This window comes from Delphinus delphis, chromosome 20 (genome assembly GCF_949987515.2).
Source record: "Delphinus delphis chromosome 20, mDelDel1.2, whole genome shotgun sequence".
In the NCBI taxonomy this organism is placed as follows: domain Eukaryota; kingdom Metazoa; phylum Chordata; class Mammalia; order Artiodactyla; family Delphinidae; genus Delphinus; species Delphinus delphis.
This window is the reverse complement of record NC_082702.1, coordinates 57538656-57560575: the sequence shown is the minus strand read 5'-3', so window position 1 is coordinate 57560575 and position 21920 is coordinate 57538656. Positions and strand designations below refer to the sequence as shown.

General features: G+C 60.2%; 1 protein-coding gene and 1 long non-coding RNA gene across 2 annotated transcripts in view; one reads left to right on the top strand and one right to left on the bottom strand.

The window, feature by feature from the left end:
• The first annotated feature begins 130 nt into the window (after positions 1-130).
• LOC132415801 (uncharacterized) lies at positions 131-5134 on the top strand. The gene is made up of 4 exons (XR_009517414.1): positions 131-239; positions 1655-3787; positions 4464-4707; positions 5003-5134. It is a non-coding gene; the product is annotated as an uncharacterized lncRNA (long non-coding RNA).
• JPH3 (junctophilin 3) overlaps positions 3258-21920 on the bottom strand; it is an 80570-nt gene continuing 61907 nt past the window's right edge. The window contains exons 3-5 of the mRNA XM_059998893.1: positions 6935-7059; positions 4958-5811; positions 3258-3396 (exon numbers count right to left, since the gene is read on the bottom strand). Of these exons, the coding sequence (XP_059854876.1) occupies positions 3316-3396; positions 4958-5811; positions 6935-7059 (1060 nt within the window). The 3' untranslated portion in view covers positions 3258-3315. The remainder of the gene's footprint in view (positions 3397-4957; positions 5812-6934; positions 7060-21920) is intronic.

Genomic DNA, 21920 nt, shown 5'->3' with positions numbered 1-21920 from the left:
GAGAGCGAGACTGACCAGGCCCCGAGCCCGGCCCCCCCTCACTCCTGCACCCTCATCTGGACTCTCGATCCTCCTCCTTCGCTGACCAGCAGCAAATCCTCGTCCCTGGAAAGATCAACAGTGACTCCGTCGTGGTGCTGACTCGATGTCACGACGGGACAAGCTGGATGCCGTCGGTGGGTGGGCGGCCCGCGTGGCAGTGAGGAGAGAGGTCGTGACGCCTGGGAGGCCCCTTCACGGTAAGTTTCTGAGACGAAAGGCATGGAGCGTTGGAGACAAGACCTGTAAGGCTGAGCTGAGCTCGGTCCAGAGTGGGTGGGCCTCCACCCAGGACGCCTGGAGGACCCAGGGGGATGGTACCCGAGCTCAGAAAAGGGTGAAAACCGGAAACAGTTCATTTCATTCACTTTCCCGAACGTTCGTCTGCTCCAGCGGTCCAGAGCGTCTTGGGCTTGTTGCCTGGGTCTCTCCCCTGGGCTCGGGAACGCCCTTCGGTTTTTATGTGGGGCGGCTGTGTAACTTCCTGTCCAAAGTGGGGCTCTTGAGATGAAAGGGAGCACTCTGATGGCCAGGCTGGGCGTTGGATGTTTGCCGGGCCCGGCGGGAGTCTGTGGGACCCGCACCTTCGTGCGTGTAGGAGAGCGCCTGTCATCCTCCCACGCCCCACCCAGAGGGCGTCTAACAGAGAAATGGGCTTATGGCTGTTAGACGGGGTGTGGGAAGTCCTTGTGTTTGGAGCCCTCTCCGCCCTCCCCTGGAGTGGCCTCAGCCGCGGGCGTTGTGTTCTCGTGGCCGTGCTGAGCTTTTCTGCATGGGCACCGTCTTCCTCGTCAGTCGTTTGGGTGCAGGTGTCGCATACCCTGTGCAGCGTCCTCTCCCGCTCTCGCAGGTGAGGTGCGGGTGCAGCTTCCCAGCCTGGGGGTGGGGGATGGCTGGGCAGCAGGGGGTGGCCTGTCCCCCCGCTCCCCGGCTCAGCTCAGGTAACTCAGTTTCTCTGCCTCTGGTTTTCACATCTCAAGCACGGGAGCAGCTGTTAGGAGAGAAGATGACTCTCACGAGGTTGCTCTGGGATTAATTAAAACCTGTCAGCGCTCCGCGCCACTAGGGCCTCGCGACAGCATCTGTTCTTGCCCCGTCCCCCGTGTCCACCAGGAAGGTGCCCGGCAGAAGCGGGGTCAGCCAGCCTGGCCCAGAGGGGCTCACGGGCGCGCCTGCCGGTAACCCCGGTCTCCGGCAGGTAGGAAAGACTGGCCAGGCTGAGCGAAAGCGTTAGGCCTGTGTGCAGGGCAGCCTGCTCTGGAAACCAGGTAAAAACTAGCTTTCAGGGCCTCTCAGACCCAGTGCATCGTGGTCTCGGTGGAATCCACTCGGAATTCACCGGGTGTAGGGAAGTGGCAGTAACGTGGGTGCTGCTCTGGGTTTCAGTTGTGTTACTGGCAGCCAGACAAGTGGTGGGACGCTGGCCAGCCCCCCGTGAGCCCCCAGCCCTGAAGCCACTGCTTGCCTCGCACGATGGGCATTTGTGCTGTTGCTTTTCTGCGTAGCTACATTACCTCACGGTGTGTGCTCACGTGGGAGGATGCAACCTGCCTGGGTAGGTACCGTTTTGTGTTGCAGTTACTGGAATGCACAGAAGTCTTTCTAATCTTCACAGCGCGTTGCAGACAGAATCACAAGCCACACACCCAGCACGGACGACGCAGAGAGCTGCGAGGAGCAGGCATGTTTATTTGGTTCACTCCAGGGCTGCGGCAACCACGCAGTTGTAAAAAAGGAACGGGAAGTAAGATGTACAAAAACGTGAAATACCCCTTTAGAAAGTATCATCATCAGAAACGGATTTCCTGTGGATCCTCCCTCCCTCTCCTGTGTCCCCACTCCCTGAAAGAAGACCCCCAAACGCAACCAAACTGTGAGAAGGGACGGGGGGTGAGTATGTAACAGAAAAAAAACTGAATTTAACGGGAACATGCTCTAATCTTTAGTTTATTTCTGGTTAAAAATATAGCAATCCAGTGCAGTGTAGTAAAGAAATCTGCTCGAAAGGTAGCAGAGAAACAGCTGAACATAAGCAAAGCAAGGCAGGGTCCACGGACGGCCGTGCCCAGGACCTTCCCAGGCGTGGGTGCAGGGGCCCCACAGACACATCCATGCGCGTGGCCGGGGCTGCTCCATGGCTGGGACCACGGGGCATCCAGACCGGGACCTTATTCTGTTGTTTGGATGGTGGGACAACGCTGGCAGGAAGGGCAGACACACCAGGAACCTGGTTTTGTTGGATTGAAACAAGGTACGTTGCATATTTTGGAGATGGATATGCCGTGATTTCTCAGGAATTGTCAAGCCACCGGGTTTCAAACACATTCCTGTCCTGGGACCCGACCAGCTCCCGAGTGTGGGCGAGGCATCTGGAAGAATATGCATATCTGTGAGGGAAGTCGAGGCAGGCACAGGACAAGAATGTGCAAACCCGTGGGCTCAGTGACACACTGAGAGGACGACATCGTGTGAGGGCCGTCGGGGCCGCGGACGTCTGACAGCCTGGACGCACAGCCTACATCCTCAGTGCAGAAACGCCACGTGCTCTGAGCCCAGGCCCAACGGCAGGCTGTCCAAGTGAGGCCCTCCCCATGCCCGCAGTGCTCCCTGGCCCTGGTGCCAGCCCCCTGGATGCCCACAGCACAGCAGCCCTGGGGTCTGGGGTTGGGGGGGGGGAGACAGTGGGGAAAAGAAGGACTTTGCCTTAAGACTCAGTGTCGCGGCTGCAGGAGGGCCGGGTTGTGGTCGTTTCATGGGCAGAAGAGAAAGCAGGTCTCTGCTTCCCTAAGTAAGTGTGCAGCACAGATTTAAAACAGAAAAAGGCCCAGGCCACTACCAGCTGGAGCGGGCGCCCTCTCCCGTGCCTCACGCCAGGGCTTGCCACCCGCTAGCTGCTGGACGCTCCAGGGGCTCTGCCTCTGGTTGCCTCCTTTTCCACGTCCCAGACGGGGGTGTGATGACGGTGGTGACTGTATTTTTTGCCATTGATTTGCCGGGATCCCTTCTCTTTCCACGTCAAGCTGGAGGGTCGGCGTGCTGGCCTCCTTCTGCCATGCCACACAGCGGAGTGTTATACAAGCAAAGAATTTTGGCTAAAATCCAAAAAACATGACCCAGAAAAAAAGGCAAACTGTGAGTAATACCCAATCACGTGGTTCTGTGAGAAGACCAGGAAGTTGTCGTTGGGTGTCCGAGCTACGAGCCTTCCCTTCTGTCGTTCTGCTTTTAATGTCCCCCGTGTGTACACCAGCTGCTTTTGCTAATGCGACAGTCTCCTCAGATGAAAAAGTTAATAAACAAAATGGCGACTCCGATGTTCAGCAAGATCACCATGGCCACCAGGATAGGCGCCGAGCCCTGGAACGGAAGCGGAAGAGGAGTGAGCCCCAGGCCATACCCCCTCCTCCTGAGCGAAACTTCCCCCCAGCATAACCACCCGAGCTCTGCACACCTGGGACGCCAGGTGCAGCCCCCCCAGCATGGCCCCAGACCTGGCGACGGAAGAGCCCTCTGGGTTCAGTGAACAACTGCCCAGGAGCTGCGCAGCCGCCGGGAGCCCCTCGCTCTCCTGGGGCACGAGCCCACCTGGCCCTTGGACCACAGCCTCTCCCCCACCCCGACCCCGCCGTCCTTGAGCCTCTGCGGTGACGGTGCCGAGGCCACGGTGCTGGACAAGGATGAGGGGCACCAGCTGCCCCGACCACCCTGGGCCTCTGCTGGAAGCCCCCTCCCGTGGAGCCACTCAGGGGTGAGTACATGCCCGGCTGGAGGCGGCCACGTGCTCGTGCTGCTGCCCGAGGCAGCGTTGTTTAAAGCACCCAAGACGCGCCTGAAGAGGTCTTAAAGCCACAGCGCGGGTCAGTGGGCTAAATATAGAGCCCCTTCCTGCATCTCCCACCCTGCCCATCATTCAGCTTCCTAAAATACCCACATGCGCGCACACACCACACGTGTTTCTGGAGTAGAGCTGGTATCTAGGTCCCAGCGGGAGCACCTGGGTTCAGAGAGGGCAGGCGCGTCGCAGGAGCTAGCCCGCCGCCCAGACGGATGCTCACAGTGGCCTCGAGGGCCACCTTCCAACAGAAAGCTTCTCGGCCCCGGGGTCCGCCTGGCAGGTGCTGAGTCCCAGAGGGCCCCGTGGGGATGCCCCGCAAGGCAGGCCCTCTGGTTTCCTCGTGTTCACATGGGGCCGAGCACGCTGTGCCCCACCAGCGGGTGAGGGGCCTGATGGCCGTTAGCACGGCGTCAGCGCTGCGCCGTGGGGCTGAGAAGGCGTTTCACGGGCCATTCCCGCTGCCATTCGGTCCAGGGAGCGGGGAGTGCTTACGGGTGGGAGCCGGTAGGCCAGGGGTCAGGAGGTGTCCCCTGGGTGCAAGAGCCCCAGCCCTCGGCCTGGCCCAGGATCTCTGTTCTTTCCTCAACAGCACCCGCCCTCCACGGGAGGAGTGCGCCAAGGGCGGGTCTCACCCACGAGGCGTGGTCCTCACCCGTGAGCGAGACCCAGCGCCCACCACGGGGCCTGAGGAACCCAAGTCACGGCCCCACCCCGCGCGTCTGATCCCACCTGGGGGACTCTGTCCCTCTCACCCACATGGGAGCCAGACCCGTGTGTGTCCTGCCTGCTCTGGCCTCTGTGTTTCCCTCCAGGACGCAGGACGTTCCTCCAAGGTGAGGACCGTCCTGATGAGCAGGAGGAGGTCTGGGGGCAAGGGTGGGGTCCCATGCTGCCCCGTGTCTCTTGGAGAGCTTCCAAAACCACCCAAGTGCCCTTGCTGAAAGGATGGCGCCTGGGAGTAGCCCTCACAGGGACCCGTCCAAGGCAGTGCAGCCCGCACCCGTGTGGGCTTCCTACAGAGGAGGGTCGGGGAAGACCCAGGGGGCCAGGCTCTCAGGCCCCGGACCGCTAGCGTCCACTCACCGTGCTGGCCTTGAGCTCATCCCCGTTCTCCTCGTCCGATTCCAGCGCCACCGGTGAGGACCTCTGGGGCGGAGAGAAGGTCAAGTCCCAGCGCAGCAGCCGGGGCTCCGCCCGGTCCCCCAGCCGCAGGCTCTCCAGCCTCTGAACCGCGGGCTCCACGCACGAGGCCGGCCTGGCATGCTCCTTGTTCTGGGACTTGGACCGCAGTCTCTGGGCCCCGAAGCCCCGGTCGTCGGTGCCCCCCTTGCTGTAGCGTCTTTTCGGGGGGTGCACCTCCTGCGTGTACGAGTCCATCCTCAGCAGGGGCTTCATCTCCATCTCGTAGTTGCTCAGCTTCTCCTCGTCCAGCTCCAGCAGCTTGGTGCTCCCCGGGCCGGGGTTGCCAGCCCGGTGGTGGGAAGTCCAGGAGAATGTGGTGGGGGACCCCGTCCGTCGCTCCCGGGGCTTGGGGTTGCTGGGCTGCCTGTGGCCTGGGCCCCGGGCCCGGAAGGCTTCCGCGGGCTGGCCACTGCGGAGGGCGCCGCTGCGGACGCCCCTGGAGCCCCCGGCCTTCTCCTCTCCCCAGCTGTTCCGGGCGCAGTCCCCTCCCCGGCCCTCCAGGAGCATCTGGATGTCCCCACCCCGCTCCTCGTCCACCGAGACCTGCCGGGAGAAGTGGGCCACCTTGTTCCTCGAGGCGGGGGCCGGTGGAGGGGTGGCCGTGGGGCTGGCGGGGAAGCTCTGCAGGGGGCTGTCGTCGGGGGTGGTGCCCTTGCGGTACAGCTCTGGGCTCTCCTGCTGTAAGGGTGTCCCGGCGGAGATGACCTCGATGTCGTCACTGGAACGCTGCCGCTTCGGCCGCTGGTACTCGAGCCCTGGGTCAGGGACGAGATGGGGAGCACAGAGGGGGGTTACTTGGATGTTCCATGTGGAGGCCCAGTCTCACCTGAGGATGGCAGGAGACCAGGACCGGGCTATGGTGGCGGGCAGCCAGGGCCCTCGCTGCCCACCCGCGGGCTATGGGGCGAAGGAAGTGGGAGGGCAGTGCTCCCAAAGCCCCTAATAGACCCTCCAGTTCCCCTCTGTGGGCACTTCAAGGATGACCAGAGTGGGACGGGCAGGGTGGACAGTCGTTCTGGTCCATGCCCCCCGGCTGCAGGGGTGACCCAAGGCCCGAGAGCGTGCTGGCCTGGCCTGCTCGGGGATTCTGAGGTCCCACGCCCGCGGACCCCTCCTGACAATAAAAAAAACATCTCGTGCTAGGTGACCTTCTACAAGGCAGGACATGGAGTGTTTGTGGCTGAATTCCAATGCTTCTGTTCCCTATCTTGGGGCCTGTGGTTCTCAAGGCTGCGCCAAAGCCCAGGGATCCTACCGGCGGGGCCAAGAACTGCAGGCTCTGGGAGGAGAGCTCAGGGCGTGGTCCCGGGACACACTCCACCCCAAACCTCGCGAGGCTTCCACTCGCTCTGGGAAGCCTGACCCAGGTGGGGCGACGCGTCGGGCTGGGAGGATCGCGGCCTCAGCGGGCCTCTCCGATCGATGACGTCCCTGCTGCAGCCTCCCTGCCTCCCTCAGGCCCGTCCCCCAAGGGGGGACGAGGGCCTCGGTTCTGGCTGACTCTCAGTGGCTTCTAGCTCCTTCCAGCCCCACCCCTTGGACAGGCGGGAGGCCCGCCCCCCAGCGTCCCAGAGCTGTGCTGACCAACTTGGCCACTGCTAGTCACACGTGGCTGCTGATGGATCAGGTGAGACGAGGTGAAGCTAAGGATGGATGCAGACCCGTGGCCGCAGTCCTGGCCTGGCGGGCAGCAGCCTCGTCAGAGCAGTCACACAGGTTCTAGCATAACCCTAGGGGGAGGAGTGCACACACAGTCTCGGGGGAGAAGCAGACGGAGGGAGGCAGTGGGCTGATGGCGGCTGCGGGGCAGAACCGTCGGATGTGCCTTGGGCACCCCCCCCCCCCGGCTGCCCTGCCCCCAGTGGCACCGGGACTCACCGTTTTCCCTGTGCTGGAAGGAAGGGGAGAACTCTTTGGCAGTGATCCTGGCGATGCGCGCTTCCTCCTGGGCCTTCTGAGCCGCGGTGAGGGCCGCCTCGGCCTTGGCCCGGGAGTGGGAGGTCCTGGGCAGGAGAGACAGGGAGGGCGGTGAAGGCACGGGGTGGGGGGTGGCTCCAGCAGAGGGGCCGGGACAGGATGCCCGAGACCTCACTCACTCGGCAAACGTCCCCGGGCACCGCCCAGGCCAGGGTGCCCGCCAGCTGTTCTGAGCATGGAGCAGACCGCACCAGAGCGAGAGCAGGACCTGCCTAGCCTGGGCTGTCTTCATCCGGGGTGAGCCCAGATCCTGCCGCCAGGAGACTCCCTCCGTCCCCTAGCCCGGCTACAGGCTAGAGACCGCAACCCGTGACTGACTCATCTCTGAACCTCCGGGGGCGGGAAGGTACTCCATGTGGACCCGACCAGAGATGACCGTCTGGGGGCGGCTGTGCCCCCTCCGCCCCACTGTGGGCAGAGCGGGCCACCCTCCAGGGTGAGCAACTGGCCAGCTTCGGGCAGGAAGGGGGGGAGGGCTCGACAGCAGGACCAGCCCGCCCTCAGAAGAGGGCACAGGGCACGAGGAGTACGGCGCGCACGGCCCGCCCTGGCCTGCCCAGCCTCCCCCTGTCCTGTGTGAAGGGGCCTCGCTCGTCCCAGCGCCCTGCACCTGGGCCCCCGGCCAAGCAGTTCTTCAGCCCAAACCCTGTCCCCTGGAAGCTGGTGTCACCAGTCCGGTGTGCGCAGAGAAGTCTGAGCCCTAGTCTGCAGGTGCCGAGAGAAGGCAAGTCTGTGGCCCGGGATGAGGCCCGACGCCGCTTAGCAGCTGGGGGGGGCGATGGACAGAGCCGGTGGTGGCACTGCCCTCGGGCGGGGCACACCCCAGGGTGGACACGGGGCCGCGAATCCAAATGAGCCGATGACACCGCCCTTACGCTTCCAGCAGCACAACCTCCCGCCCGGCGCTCAGCTGCCCCTCCCCAGCTGAGTCCGTGTGAGGCCCTTCAGGGGGCAGGACAGCACCCAGCTCCTGAGGGTCTCCCCTGCCTGCGGTTTCCATTTCTTCCTGCCTGGTGTCCTGGCTCCAGAGGCCCTGCTTCCCACCGGGGAAGCCAAGGCAACAACGACTGATCCCCCGAGACGAGGGCAGCCTGCCCCCGTTACGCACTCCACGGGCTTAACCTGGAGACCCCTCAGCCCTCGTGCGCCACTGGGTTCTGTGTTTTCAAAATGCCACTGTGCTAACCAAGAAGAATTTACAAGAAGAAAAGCAACGTACGACGTACACACACGTACAACATGTACGTCATCATGTGAACCTGGGTCCAGGACGCGGAGCAGCGAGTAGCCTCCAGGCTTCTGCCACCCGCCACCTGCCGCGTCACCTGGGAGCAGGACCCACAGACGGAAGAAACGTATGTGCAAAAGCGCAGCATTGAGAAAATTCTATCCTTTGCGTGGTTTCCGTCACTCATTGTAGCTGCGTCCCATGCCCCTCGGAGTGAAAGCTGGGAAGCACCGCCTTGTAGAAGATTCCTTGGGAACTCCGCGGTTATAATTCCAGCAGAAGAGGGGGAGGAACCTCAGGGGGGCAAAGCCAGGAATAAAACACGAATTATGAATACTTAGTTTATCAGTTGTTATCACATCAGTTGGTAAACCACGGCTGCAGCCCGCAGGCTCCCACGCGGTGCCCCGCACCTGTGTGGCCAGTGCATTCCGCTACGTTCCTAACGGCACAGCCACGAGTTTACGGCACAGACAGGCTTTCCTGTCCAGCCCCGAGTTGGAGGCTGGTAGAGGCACGTACGTATCCCAGGAACTGGCAGTGTCACGTCAGCAATGAGGGTGCAGGTCAGACCTGGTGACGGCCAGTGTGAGGCCACGGTCATCCAAGGCCCATCTGGGGGTCAGAACATTGGGGACAGAGAGGAAAGGACAGGTAGCAGGGTGTCCGGCTGCGCGGGGGTCCCATCGGGTGACCCTACTCCCCACCCTTTCTCCCACTCCTGCCCCACCTGCTGGGCTGGGACCCCGGTGAGCAGCCCCAGCACAGACACCCCGACTTGGAGACCCAGGGCACCCCCTGAAATTGTACCCAAGGTGCTCTGCGTGCTTTTCTCCTTCCCCCGCAAGCAGGGGGTCCACGGCTTTCATCAGACCCCATGAGGCCCCAAAGCCTAAACACGCTGGTCTGGACGTGGCCAGTCCCGGACGGGTCGACCTGGTTCCCTTCCCGCAGGGCGGCTTCCGCAGCCCAGAGGCGCTCTGTCACGGCACGGCCCCAGCTCGGCCCAGAACCAGCTCGTGGGCCCGAGCTCGCCTCTGCTGGATGACGTGGCTTCTCCAGAACGTGCCATGGGTTTGGCTTTGGTAGTAACGGTTTATTGAGATATAACTCGCAGAGCATACAGCTCACCCCTCTCAGGCGTACAATTCAGGGGTTTTTAGTCTGTTCGCGGAACTTTCCATCACCCCAAAGGACCCCATTTCCCCCAAAGCCTCCCCACCAGCCCTAGGCACTCAGTAGAGCTGCCTGCTGTGGACATTTCATGCACATCACAAGGTGCACCACCTGGGAGGTCCCGGGTCAGAGGCATCCAGCACGTCCACAGGCCATGCAGCCACCACCTCTGTCTAGTTCTCACACTTCCCACCACCCCAGGGCAGTCACTCCCTCCTGCGCCCCCTGCACCAGGGGTCTGAGCCACAGTTCAGCGCTGACAAAGCCCCTCCCATTGCTGCACGGAGACGGCGCCCACCCCGCTTCCCAGCCACGCGGCGGGGCCCGTCCTGGGGCTGCTTCTGGGGTCTGAGCCGAGTGCCCCGCCACGCTGTGCTGTCCGATCCCGGGGACCCGGGGTCGTCGGCTGGCGGACGAGCATCACGGCTGACCAGACGGGGCGTCCCCAAAGCTGGTGACATCTACCCTGAGCCTCCAGCAGGCCCTCGGAGACCGTGTCTGGGACGGGCCCAGCCCTCGGGATGCAGTGTGCTTCCCTCACAGACAACGGAACCCCGAGAAGTAAACGAGTAGGGCCGTGCACCTAGCGGTGGAGGCACCCCGAGTGAGGAGGCTGTGAGGACGGGAGGTCCGGGGAGGCTGAGGGGGACAGGGCTGTCGCGTCCCCAGCACACCCGTCATCAGAGCAGTTGTCTCGTAGCCCTAAGAGTGGCACGGAACAGAGTAAAGGGACGAAGCAGGTGATTAAATAGTTAATCCCACTAGGGGATTATAAGTAAAGAAAAAAGTACGGGAGACCCCTGTGAGTTAATGATCACTCAAGAAAGCAGGTTTGCTTAGCAACAAAACTATGCAACAGGAGCACGAGACATGCCCCCAAACAGTAATACAGTGGCGCCGCGAGACCCACATCCTGCCCAGTGAGCTCAGTAAGGTAATGATTCCTAGGACATGCTCCTCCGTGTGCACTAAAAACAAAAATACAAGGAAAAGGTGACATCATACTAACACCTGAGATGATTTACCATTTTTAGCATATACGTTACCACCTTTTTGCTCATTTTCATTGTGCCGTGACAGTCCCGGCTTGACCATGTAGAGATGAGGAAACTCCCCTGCTGGACGTGGGAGAGGATGGGACTGTGACATCAAGAATGAGGAAGAAGGTGGTCTTCACCCTCCCTGCCGCCTCCCTCACTTTTCCTTTGATTATAAAACTAGCCCACTGAGTTCTGGGTACAGCACCCTCCTGCCCGCCCGCCTGTAAGCCTCACAGGTGTCTTATTCTAATAAATCACTTCCTATCTATCGCTTTGCCTCTCGCTGAATTCCTTCTGCCCTGAGACATAAAAAACGAGCTGCTCAGAGCCCCCTCCAAAACGCCACCTCGCGGTCTCCAGAGCAGGCCGACGCGTGCACTGACAGTGGAGTATCTTAAGGTCAGGCGGGAGGATGGAAGCCAGGGGTGAGTACAGAGTGGGTGCTGGAGGGCCCAGGGCACCAGGAGGGCTCTGAGCTCCCCAGGGGCCAAGGCAAGCACGGAACGGCGTTGATGCCATTCAGGGCACTTGCCAGACAAAATCAAACCCTTGGCTCAGGAGAGAGGTGGCCGGGCCGGGCTGTGGGCCTGGAGGAAGTTTCTGGGCCTCAAGGTTTCGGGGGCGGGGGGGGGGGGCTTCCCGTAAAGACCCCCAGTGCAGGACGTGGGGCCCTGCAGGGTGAGTTCAGCGCCAAATGCAAAAGGCTGGAACGACCCAGAGACCAGCACTGTGGGCCTGGGAGGGGCCAGCGCGGCTCCATGTAGGTTGGGTGGCTTGGGGCCGACACCCCTTCCCGCCCCCCTACACCCCCGGGAGAGTTCCCTGGCGCCTAACAGCAGGTCCCTACACCTGTTACTGTTCCGAAAGCGCAAGTGCCGATGGTTGTGGAGCCCAGATGGGGCTCTGGACCAAGAGGTAGGAAGGACCGACCCCCCAGAGGGATGGGGTGGCAGGAACGCGACCGGCAGAGGCGGGGCCGGACTGCAGGGACGCTGGGGGCCCGGCGGGTAGTCAGAGCCTTCAGAGCGACGGCCAAGTGCAGCGCGCCGGACGGAGGGACGGGGACGGGGACGTGAGCGAGGGTCTGTGTGTTTTGAAGTAGTGGGTTTGATGGCTCCTCACTCAGAGGAATGACATGAACATTCCCTAAATAAGCGCCCGTCTCGAAGAACCCAGCTTAAATCCCTTCAAAGGTCAGCCTAACAGGCATCATTCCAGCGCATTTCTGCACACATGTCCCAATGGCACACATGTAAACATGTGTGCCGTCCCCCCTGTCCCTGATGGACACGTGGCTCAGACACAGCAGTCTCTCCAGGGAGGGGTTCGTCCAAAAGGCCGACAGAGGCCCAGCTTTCACAGCACGTGCTTCCCTGTTGTCCCGAACCCTCGGAAATAAAAACAAAGGCGCCTCCTGCCCAGCTGACTGCCCTGGACAGGGCTGGTCTGCTCCTAGGGAGGCCCTGCTGGACAGTGAGAGCCGGGTCGCCGCCCTCAGATGGCTGCGTGGACGCCTGACTTGGGCCCGGTCCTCAAAGCCAGCGTGGTGGGTGTGGCCGAGCCCCAACCCCCAGATCTGGTCCCCATTTGGTCGACCGTCGGCTCCCAGAGAGGAGGGCCCACTGCACCCGCCTGCTCGGGACGCCCCCTCACACACACACACACACACACACACACACACACACACACACACACGCTCAGCCAGAGGGATCGAAGGGGCCACGATCTGGTTCCCGCAGCTTTGCTTAGTAAAAACACACGGACGTTAATTCCCCAACATCATACGTATATTTACACATATACGTTCACACGTATATAAAAAGAACATGCTGCAGCAACCCTGAAATAAAACTAAATCAAGGCGACTGCATTTAATAGACAAGAAACCTCCCGAGGCTTCGCGAACGCTCCCCTGAAGTGAGACTCGCAGGACTCGGCCGGCAGCCAGGTAACGGCTCCCCTGGGCCCCGGTCCCTCCGGGGACACCGAGGAGGGTCGGGCCAGCGTTGTGAGCCGGCCTGCGAGCCCCCGGCCCCCACCTCCTGACAGCAGCTCCACCTGCGTGCCCGGCAGTGCCTGCACCCCCGGCTCCCCGAGAGGAGGGCCCTGCGTTCCTGCCGACCAGGGGGCAAGGCGGGCAGGGCCCCCTCCAACGTGAGACACCATCTCCCACAGACGGCACAGGGGACGGACAGCCAACCACAGGGCTGCACGAGACAAAGCCACAGGCGTGTCAGATGGGCGGACGGGTGGGCTGTGCGGTGACCTGCCTGTGTCCCTCCCAAACTTTGTCCATCTGGGAACCTGGGAATGTGACCTTATTTGGCAACGGGTGTGACAAAACCCTAGATGGCCTGGCCCCTCCCAGTGTCTGACTTGGCAGGTCTGGGGCGGGGCCCGGGAACCTGCATTCCTAGCACCCCTGGGTGAAGCTGCTGGTGGTCTGGGGGCCCCACTCAGAGAACCACTGCAGGAAAGTGGGAGCCTAGGTCTTTCCTGACCGCTCCCGCCCAGCGGCTACTGCACGTCTGCAGCCAGTCCTCTGCACTCTGCCGACACGCGGTGAACCCACTCAACGCGCTCCTGCCCCCGGATCGAGGTGTGCCCGCCCCCAGTGCCGCCCCGGGCCCTCCAGCTCTCCTCTGCCCCAGTCGAGGCGTGCCGTCCCACTCGTGGCCGCCACCTTCCCTGACCCAATCCACACTTGACTTTCTCCGCTCACCCCGTTCCTTGTTTCTCCTCCAGCCTGAGCCCATGCCTCCAGCCCGGTCTGTGATACCCCATGCCGGTTTTCAGGGGACGCAGCCTCCAGGCAGCTGTCACCAGTGCTGGTCACCAAGGGGCTGAAACAGTCCCTGGGATCTCCGCAGAGAGGCCCCCTTCCCGCCCATTCACGTCCAGATTCAGTTCACCACTTGCTGAGTGCCTGCTGTGTGCATGCGGGGACGCCCGGGGTTAGGAGTTGTCACATGCTGTGTCGTGACACCTGCTGGCGGCCAGCAGTCCGGCTCGTTTCCACGTCCATGATGACCCTGAGGTCGGTGTGGGGACCGCTTCTCGCTGACAAGTGAGGAAACCGAGGCACAGGGTCTGAGCATCCACGTCCCTTCGCTGGTTCGGCCCAATCGAGGATCCAAGTTCTCTTCCAGCTCGAAAAGGTGCCCCGAGTCCACAAGAAGTGATCGATCCAGAGGGTGAGTGACACAGGCTGTCGTGAGCATCTGCCTGGGAAGGGCCTGTACTGGGGTGAATAGCATTCCCAGCAAACTCACGCCCACCCAGAGCCTGCAAACGTGGCCTCATCTGGAAATAGGGTCTGTGCAGATGCCGTTAGTTAAGATGGGGTCACGCTGGATAAGAGTGGCCCTGAATCCAACGACACACGTCCTTCCGTGGGGAAGAGGCCATATGAAGGCAGAGGCAGAGATTGCGGGGGATACGCCGGGGCGCCCAGGAGCTGGAAGAGGCAGGAGGGACGCTCCCCCGGGGCCTCTGCAGGGAGCACGGCCCCGCCCACACGCGGGCCTCAGACTCCTAACCTCCAGACTGCGGGCCCCCGGCTTGCGGCTGTTAGTTGCAGCAGCCCCAGGTCACTACCACAGGCAGCAAGGGGCAGTGCTTGCGCTGCGGGGAAGGGACGGGGCTCCCAGGGGGCGGGAGGCACAGGCACAGCTGGGGAGGGCTCCTCTGCTCGGGAAGCAGCGGTTTTGCACACCTGCCTGGGTGGCGCTGTAGGGCCAGGGCTGGGGCTGAGGGTGGGACAGGTTCACACATTTCTCTGGCCGCGTGAACGGCCGTCTTTCAGAGGTGCAGATGTGCCTTGGACACATGTAGGGGGAAAGGCTCCGAACGGAAGGCAGGTGTTGTGGGGTCCCACCTGCCCTGTTCCGCCTCCCGCCGGCCCTGCAGGGTCCCGCAGCAGCCCCAGGAACCCCACGTGTGGTTCCAGCTGGGGCCCTCAGGCTGGGCTTCACGCCCAGGTCTCCTCGACAGGCCCAGAGGTTCTCGGGGCCCCAAGGAAGGAGGGACGAGGCCCAGTCTGCCCGACAGCCCGCAGCCCTGCCCCTGCTGCCCAAGGCCGTGACCCGGCTCCACGTCCATCTCTCGTCCCCACAGCCCCTGGACGAAGGGGACGCCGGCCCTGTCCTCCGGAGCTCATGCTGTCTTCCTGTCAGGTCATGCTGGAGATATGGTGTCTGGGTCTCGTAACCACCGCCTGTTCCCTCTGTTTTTATAACAGCTTAATTGAGGGTGATCCACACTGTTCTAAGACCCCATCTTCACGTGGCCATCTTCTCTGGTACAGTGGTCCCCTGCCTCTGTAAGGGCACCAGTCGTTGGACTCAGGGCCACCCTCATCCAGGACGACTGCATCTCCAGATCCTTCATTCACTTCCATCTGCAAAGACCGTCTTCCCAGGAGGGCTGCTCTCAGTTTCCGGGTGGACGTGTCTTCTAGGGGGTGCTGTTCAGCCCACTTGAGGGGGGATGGAGGCTGGCACTGTTTGGGCTGAGGGGCAGCCCAGCCCCGCCCACCCCTGCTGAAGGGTCCTTTCACTCTGTTGTTTGCAAGGCTGCCTCGAAGGCAGTGCCAGACGTGTTACTGTCCCGGACCCCGCACGGGGCTTGTGAAGGGCAGGCGTCTCTAGGGCAGACTCGAGAGCTGCACTTCCCCTGAAGAGAAGCTGAGGGATCGGAGCCAGGACTGAGGGGAAACAGAGGCGGGAATAGCACACAAGCCTTCCTTTCGCAGGCAGGGCTCGTGCGTTAGCCCTTTGCTTTCACATCGTTAGATCCTCGCTAAGGGCTGCCTTCCAGCCGAGGAGCCGTGCGTCCCAATAAACGGTGCATAAACGGAAATGCGCGAGACCACCGACTGAGTGAGTGAGAGTACGGCCATGGTCACGGCGGCTCCCCCAAGATGACAAGGCTGTAGGCAACCCGGTCAGCCCCGAGCCCCGAGCCCCTCACGTGGGCGGGAGTGGCAGAGTGGGACCCCTGCGCTGTCTCACCTTGAGACAGGAGAGAGTTGGGCCCCAGGTGAGCAGCTGGGCTCTGTCTCCTGTTGACACTGTACGATAGTGGCAAGGCAGGCTGGAGGGAGGAGCTGGGCTCATGCTTAGGGTCAAGGAGGCCTCCCACGCTACACATGCGCGAAGACGTTCCTCAGGGGTCAGAGGAGGGAGGGGGTGCCAGCCCATAACACGTCCTGCCAACCTCCCAGAAACCCTCACGCGGGAATCCGTTGTGGGTAAAACATGGGTGCACACGTGGCAGGGCCCTTAGTCAGACCAAATATGGACACAAAGCCAGACAAAGCAAGATGATTGGCCAGAGAAAACCCGGAAGGCTGCCCCCACGTGAGCAATGTGCGCCGCCCCCAAAGCACGCGGCTCTGTCTCCGAGCCCACCCCTGTGTATTTCTGCGTGTACTTTGCTTCTAATAAACATTCTGTTTCACAAATTTTCTGTTTGCTGACTTCTTTCTTCAAAGAAGACAAGAACCGGGGTCCCACCTGCAGCCCCTGGCTGTCCAGCGAGTAGGATTTGGTGCTCTCACCGCAGTAGCCTGGGTTCAGTCCCCGATCAGGGAACTAAGACTCCACTTCAAGCCACCGCACGCTGTGGCCACCGGAGATCGGCCTCACGGGCACCCTCCCTTCAGCCCCAGGGCCCCACGAGGTGGACAAGGCCCCCATCTTGCAGACAAGACAACTTGGGGCCCAAGGGGTGGAGCGACTTGCCCGGGGCCCTGGGAGGTGGTGGCAGAGCCCGGGGCTCTTGGGGCAGGTCGCAGGGGACGACACAGCCTCCTGACACCACCGAACAGGAGCTGCCTCCCAGGGCCTCGTGTGGCCCTGTCAGCTGCTCCCTGGGTTCCCCGTTCAGGACCTCATGTCGTCCCCCCCCACCCCCCTCCCCACCGCCATGTCATCTCTCCCTGTCCACACCTTCGGGCCGCGGAGGAGAGCAGAGATGGGGCAGGAAACGGGCAGCTGTGGAATCGAGGCCTTTTCATTAGGAGAGGCGCCGACCAGGGCCCGCTGACCGATGGGGACGCTGATGACGCAGGACAGGAGGGGGCTGCGGTGAGCATCAGAGCCGGGGTGGGGGTGTCAAATCTGCACATGGTCCAATTCACAGGTGAGAGAACCAAGGACGAAGGGACAGACCCAGCGTCGCCCCAGGGAACGCGGGGCTTCCGGCCCCCAAGGGCAGGTGGACTCTCCTCCCGCCTGAAAAGTGTGGTTTTTTCCTTTCTCAATTCTGGGAAGATCTTTAAGCATCACCGAAAATACATGTATGTTACAGGCTGATTTGGGTTCCCCCAAATACACACGTTGGAGTTCTAACCCCGGTACCCCCGAACATGACCTTATTTGGAAGTAGAGTCTCTTTATGGAGGTAATCAAGTTAAAATGAGGTCATTGGGTGGGCCCTGATCCACTGTGACCAGTGACCTCGGAAGAAGACAGACCAGGACACAGACACACAGTGGGGAGACCACATGAGGACATGGGGAGGACAGAGCCGTCTATGTGCCGAGTGAGAGAGTCTCTGAAACCAACCTGGCGACACCTTGATGTCAGCCATCCAGCCTCCAGGGCTGGGAGGAAACACATCTGTTGTCCGCGCGCCCGTCCACTGCCTCAGCCCATCCACACAAGTAAGGCAGGCGACTGGCAACATCTTCCAAAATGATTAAAGTCAAAAAACAACAGCAGAATACAAAACAAGTCCCTTGTTGCAACCATTTCAATGGGGTTTCCTACCGGAGCCAGGAAACTCGGGGTCGGGGGAAGGGGTCTGTAGTGCCTGAACCCCACCTGAGTCCCTGAAAAGGGTATTTCATCTGGTCAGACCCAGTTTGCACATCAAAGACTGGAGCAGCCCAGAGAGCCGGAGAACATTCTGGATCAAACCACGACAGCCAGCCTCCTGCCAGGCCTCCCCCACCTCCTCCCCCCTTTTCTTTTCCTACTAAAACATTTTCAAAGACAGAGGAAGAAAAACTCAAAGAAAAGAAGGAAATGGTGTCCAGTGTACCGGCGGGTCCAGCGAGGCTGACTCACAGCACAGAAACAGACGGGGGTCAAAGGCTGTCACAGAGGGACGCACAGCCTCCAGTGCTCTGCCCACCAGCTGGAGATGAGCAAGGCCCCGGCTGCCGGGGGCGTGGGGCACGATCTGCGGCCAGGAGGCACCTGTGCCCGACACCGAGACCCCGCCCAGGAGCAGCCTCAGATCTGCAGAAGGGTCCTGGGGCTGCCGCAACGAACGACTGCAAACGGGGGGCTTAAAAGAGAAACTTACTCGCTCCCAGCTCTGGAGGTGGGAAGTTCAACCCTCCCCCCACCCCGAAGGCCCAGGGGAGACTCTGTCCCGGGCCTGCCTCCCAGCTCCGGTGGGGCTGGCAGTCCTTGGCGTTCCTTGTGGGGCTGCAGCCAGCCTCTGCCGCCGTCTTCCTGTGGCCTCTCCCTGTGTCTCTTCGTTCTTCCTCTTCTGTCTCTTGTAAGGACACTCATCACTGCATTTAGAGCACCCTGATCCAGGATGATCTCATGTCAAGAGCTTTAATTACATCTGCAAAGACTCCTACTCCAAATAAGGGCATAGTCTGAGGTTCCAGCTGGACAGACCTTTTGGGGTCCACCATTTAACCTACTATGGGGTATTAATGTTCCGTTTCTTTGGGACCTTTGATCCCAGGCCAAATATCACGCTCAGGAAGCAGTCCTGAGCCCCTCCCACCCCCAGGAGCCTTCCGGGCTTCCCAGGACCAGTGTCACTGCCCAGGAAGGTGTGATGGGGGTGAAGGGGCGAGTGCTGACATCCAGCCTCTTGATCACTGGCTGCTCCGTCTGGGGCGGCTCATGCCTCTTTGGGCCTTAGACTCCTCAGCTGAAGAAGCTGCAGTACAAGGATCCTCGTGGGATCTTGGTAAAGATTCCTGAGATGAGGCACAGACGGCATGCAGCCCAGCTTTCCGTATTAGTGGACGCTCTGTAGAGGAGGCTTTCTAACAAGCAGCCTCACTGAGGTGGAAGCCACACACCAGCACATCCTCCTGGTTAAGGGAGCGGTGGTATTTAGTAGATTCAGGTTGTGGTGGTGGCTGCACGACTCTCGTTCTACGTCCTCGTCACCTTTAAGACACCTCAGGTCCATCCGCGTCACTCCCTCCCTGTTCCCCGGCAGCCCGCTGCCAGCCTGCTTTCTGTTTCCTTGCTGTTCTGATGGAAGTATTTCTCTCAGGGAGGAATTAAGGGCCAAGGGCTGGCAGGGGAGAGGCAGCTGCATTTGAATCGGGTGCAGTGGGGGTGGTGCTGGGAAAGGTGGAACAGGTGACCTGGGGGCAGGCCAGCACCGCAGCCCCCTCCCTGCTCTCCGCGCTGCCCTGGCCATCTCTGAACTTCCTTTGTCGTGCTGTTCTTTTCTGAGTTAAAAGAAACCCTTTTCCATGAAAATACATAAAAGTCTAGAAAACCACCCTCCTGGAACAAAACAGCAAACGACAGAGAGGAGGGTAGAAAACTCAACCCAAACACGGAAACGCCTTCCCGCAGCAGGGCTCAGTCACCACCGACACCCGCTGGGAGAGCAGGTCTGTTGGGCTCACCTGTCCACTTGCTCCTGGTGTCCTGACCTGGTGTGACCATGCGCTGGACATGTGGGGACACCATGGACCCAGCGCACAGGGGCAGGTCCTGCCCCGACCGGGCAGAAGTCCTGATGAGGAGGCCGGTCTGGACCTGACCACGGAGCAGCGAGCACTGGCCACGCTCTGGAGGGGACACGGGCCTCCCTGAGGCCCGAGAGGAGAGGAGGGGCTGGCCCGCCAAGAGCCCTGGGGTGAAGAGGCAGCGAGCGCCAAGGCCCAGGGCAGCGGGGAGCGGCGTGCCGGGGCCCTGGGGCGGCGGTGGGGACGACCCTGAAGAGGGGGGCTTGAAACCTTCCACTTTCCGGCTAGTGTGGCTTTTAAAAGATATATTTTATATATACATACACACACACACACACACGAGTGTTGTGTGTGTACACGTGTGTTCTTTAAAAAAAAGGTTCAAAAATAAATAAATAAATAACGGGGGCTTCTCCAGTGGCGCAGTGGTTGAGAATCTGCCTGCCAATGCAGGAGACACGGGTTTGAGCCCTGTTCCAGGAAGATCCCACATGCCGCGGAGCAACTAAGACTGTGCGCCACAACTACTGAGCCTGTACTCTAGAGCCCACGAGCCACAACTACTGAGCCCATGTGCCACAACTACCGAAGCCCATGCGCCTAGAGCCTGTGCTCCCAACAAGAGAAGCCACCGCAATGAGAAGCCCGCGCACCGCAATGAAGAGTAGCCCCAGCTTGCCGCAACTAGAGAAAGCCCGCGCGCAGCAACGAAGACCCAACACAGCCATTAAGAAAGAGAGAGGAAGGGAGGAAGGAAAGAGAGAGATATATACCCAGCTAAACAGACCATTAAAAATAGATATGATGGGGACTTCCCTGGTGGTCCAGTGGTTCAGAATCTGCCTTCGAATGCAGAGGACATGGGTTTGAGCCCTGTTCCGGGAAGATCCCACGTGCCGTGGAGCAACTAAACCTGTGTGCCACAACTACTGAGCCTGCGCTCTAGAGCCCACGAGCCACAACTACTGAGCCCACGTGCCACAACTACTGAGCCCACATGCCTCGAGCCCGTGCTCCGCGACAAGAAGCCACCACAATGAGAAGCCCACGCACCGCAACGAAGAGTAGCCCCCGCTCGCCGCAACTAGAGAAAGCCCGTGCGCAGCAATGAAGACCCAACGCAGCCAAAAATAAATAAATTAATTAATTTTTTTTTAAAAAAGGTTTAAATAAAAACTGTGGAGAATGAATGTAAATTCCCCTTCCAAGCTTTCCCTCATCTACTCAACACCCCACAGTAGCTACTCTTAATTCTGGTTGACGCCCTTCCAGCTCTTTTTCTACATACGGGAATCCCTTGCTTCTCAAAAGTTCACTTTACGCCACTTTGCTTTTACAAAAGACCTACACTCATCCCTGTTTCCCATAACTGAAAGAAGATTTTCGTGCTTATGAGAAGAAGAGAAAATCGAAAACAGTGTTCAGTGTTTGTTTTGTAGCGAGAGGGCCCCCGTCAAGCTCCTTCCCGGGGGACCACGTTCAGCATCTCAGCATCAGGCCGCCAGAGCTGTGAAGTGTGTCAGCATCTGTGCTGCGTCTGGACTTTTTTGGGCATCCGACAGCCAGATGTGTCCTGAGGCCATTGCTTCTTCACCTATGCCATTCCGGCGCAGGAGAAGTTTCACAGAAGCGCTCTGCTTTCGGGTAGCCGGGGAGGTTTGTACTGACACGCATGCTCATCTGATTTCTGAAGTACGAACGCGGTCATACTCTACATACTTCTTCCTGTGACTCCTTTTTGCCTTTAATATGTCCTGAACACCTCTGCTTATGACTTCCCCACTGTTTTCCATACTGTTTCCGATGCCGGCACGAACCTGCACTGCGTGTACGACACTGGCCGTCACACACTCACACGCTAGAGAGTCTGGACGCGGCTGTCAGCTCACCCCAGTGGGCTCTACCTCTTGCCGTCTCTGTTGTTTTCACCTAACACTGTACCTTGGAGATTGTTCCACACCAGCAAACAGGCCTTTCTTGTTCTTTTTAATGGATTTTGTGCCAAAATACATTAAGCCTGCCCTGCTGACAGACATGTAGGTTTTTCTCCATTTTCTGCTTTTACAAATCAAGGTCCAATGACATCCTTGTGCGTTTGGTATCTCACACACAAATCCATCTTCAGGACACGTTTCCAGGATTGCGGGTGCCCGTTTCCCCACATCTCCAATTCAGCGGGAATCCATTTTTTGTTCCTTTCCAAGCTGACAGGTGAAACAGTATTATATCTGTGTAGTTTTCTCTCTCTTTTGTTAAATATCCTTGTAGTTTTGGGACTTCCCTGGTGGCGTAGTGGTTAGGAATCCGCCTGCCAATGCAGGGGACACAGGTTCGAGCCCTGGTCCGGGAAGATACCACATGCCGCGGAGCAACGAAGCCCGTGCACCACAACTACTGAGTCTGCGCTCTAGAGCCCGTGACCCACAACTCCTAAGCCCGCGCACCACAACTACTGAGCCCACGAGCCACAACTACTGAAGCCCGCAAGCCTAGAGGCCGCGCTCTGCAACAAGAGAAGCCACCGCAATGAGAAGCCCGCACACCGCAACGAAGAGTAGCCCCCGCTCGCCGCAACTAGAGAAAGCCCGCGCGCAGCAACGAAGACCCAGCGCAGCCATAAACAAATAAATAAATACACTTATTAAGAAGAAAATATTTTAAAAATGTATATATATCCTTGTAGTTTTAATTTGCACTTTGGGAGTGGGTCTCCTTGTTGATCTGTAGCACTGCTCATAAAGAAACTCTGAGGCCGCCACA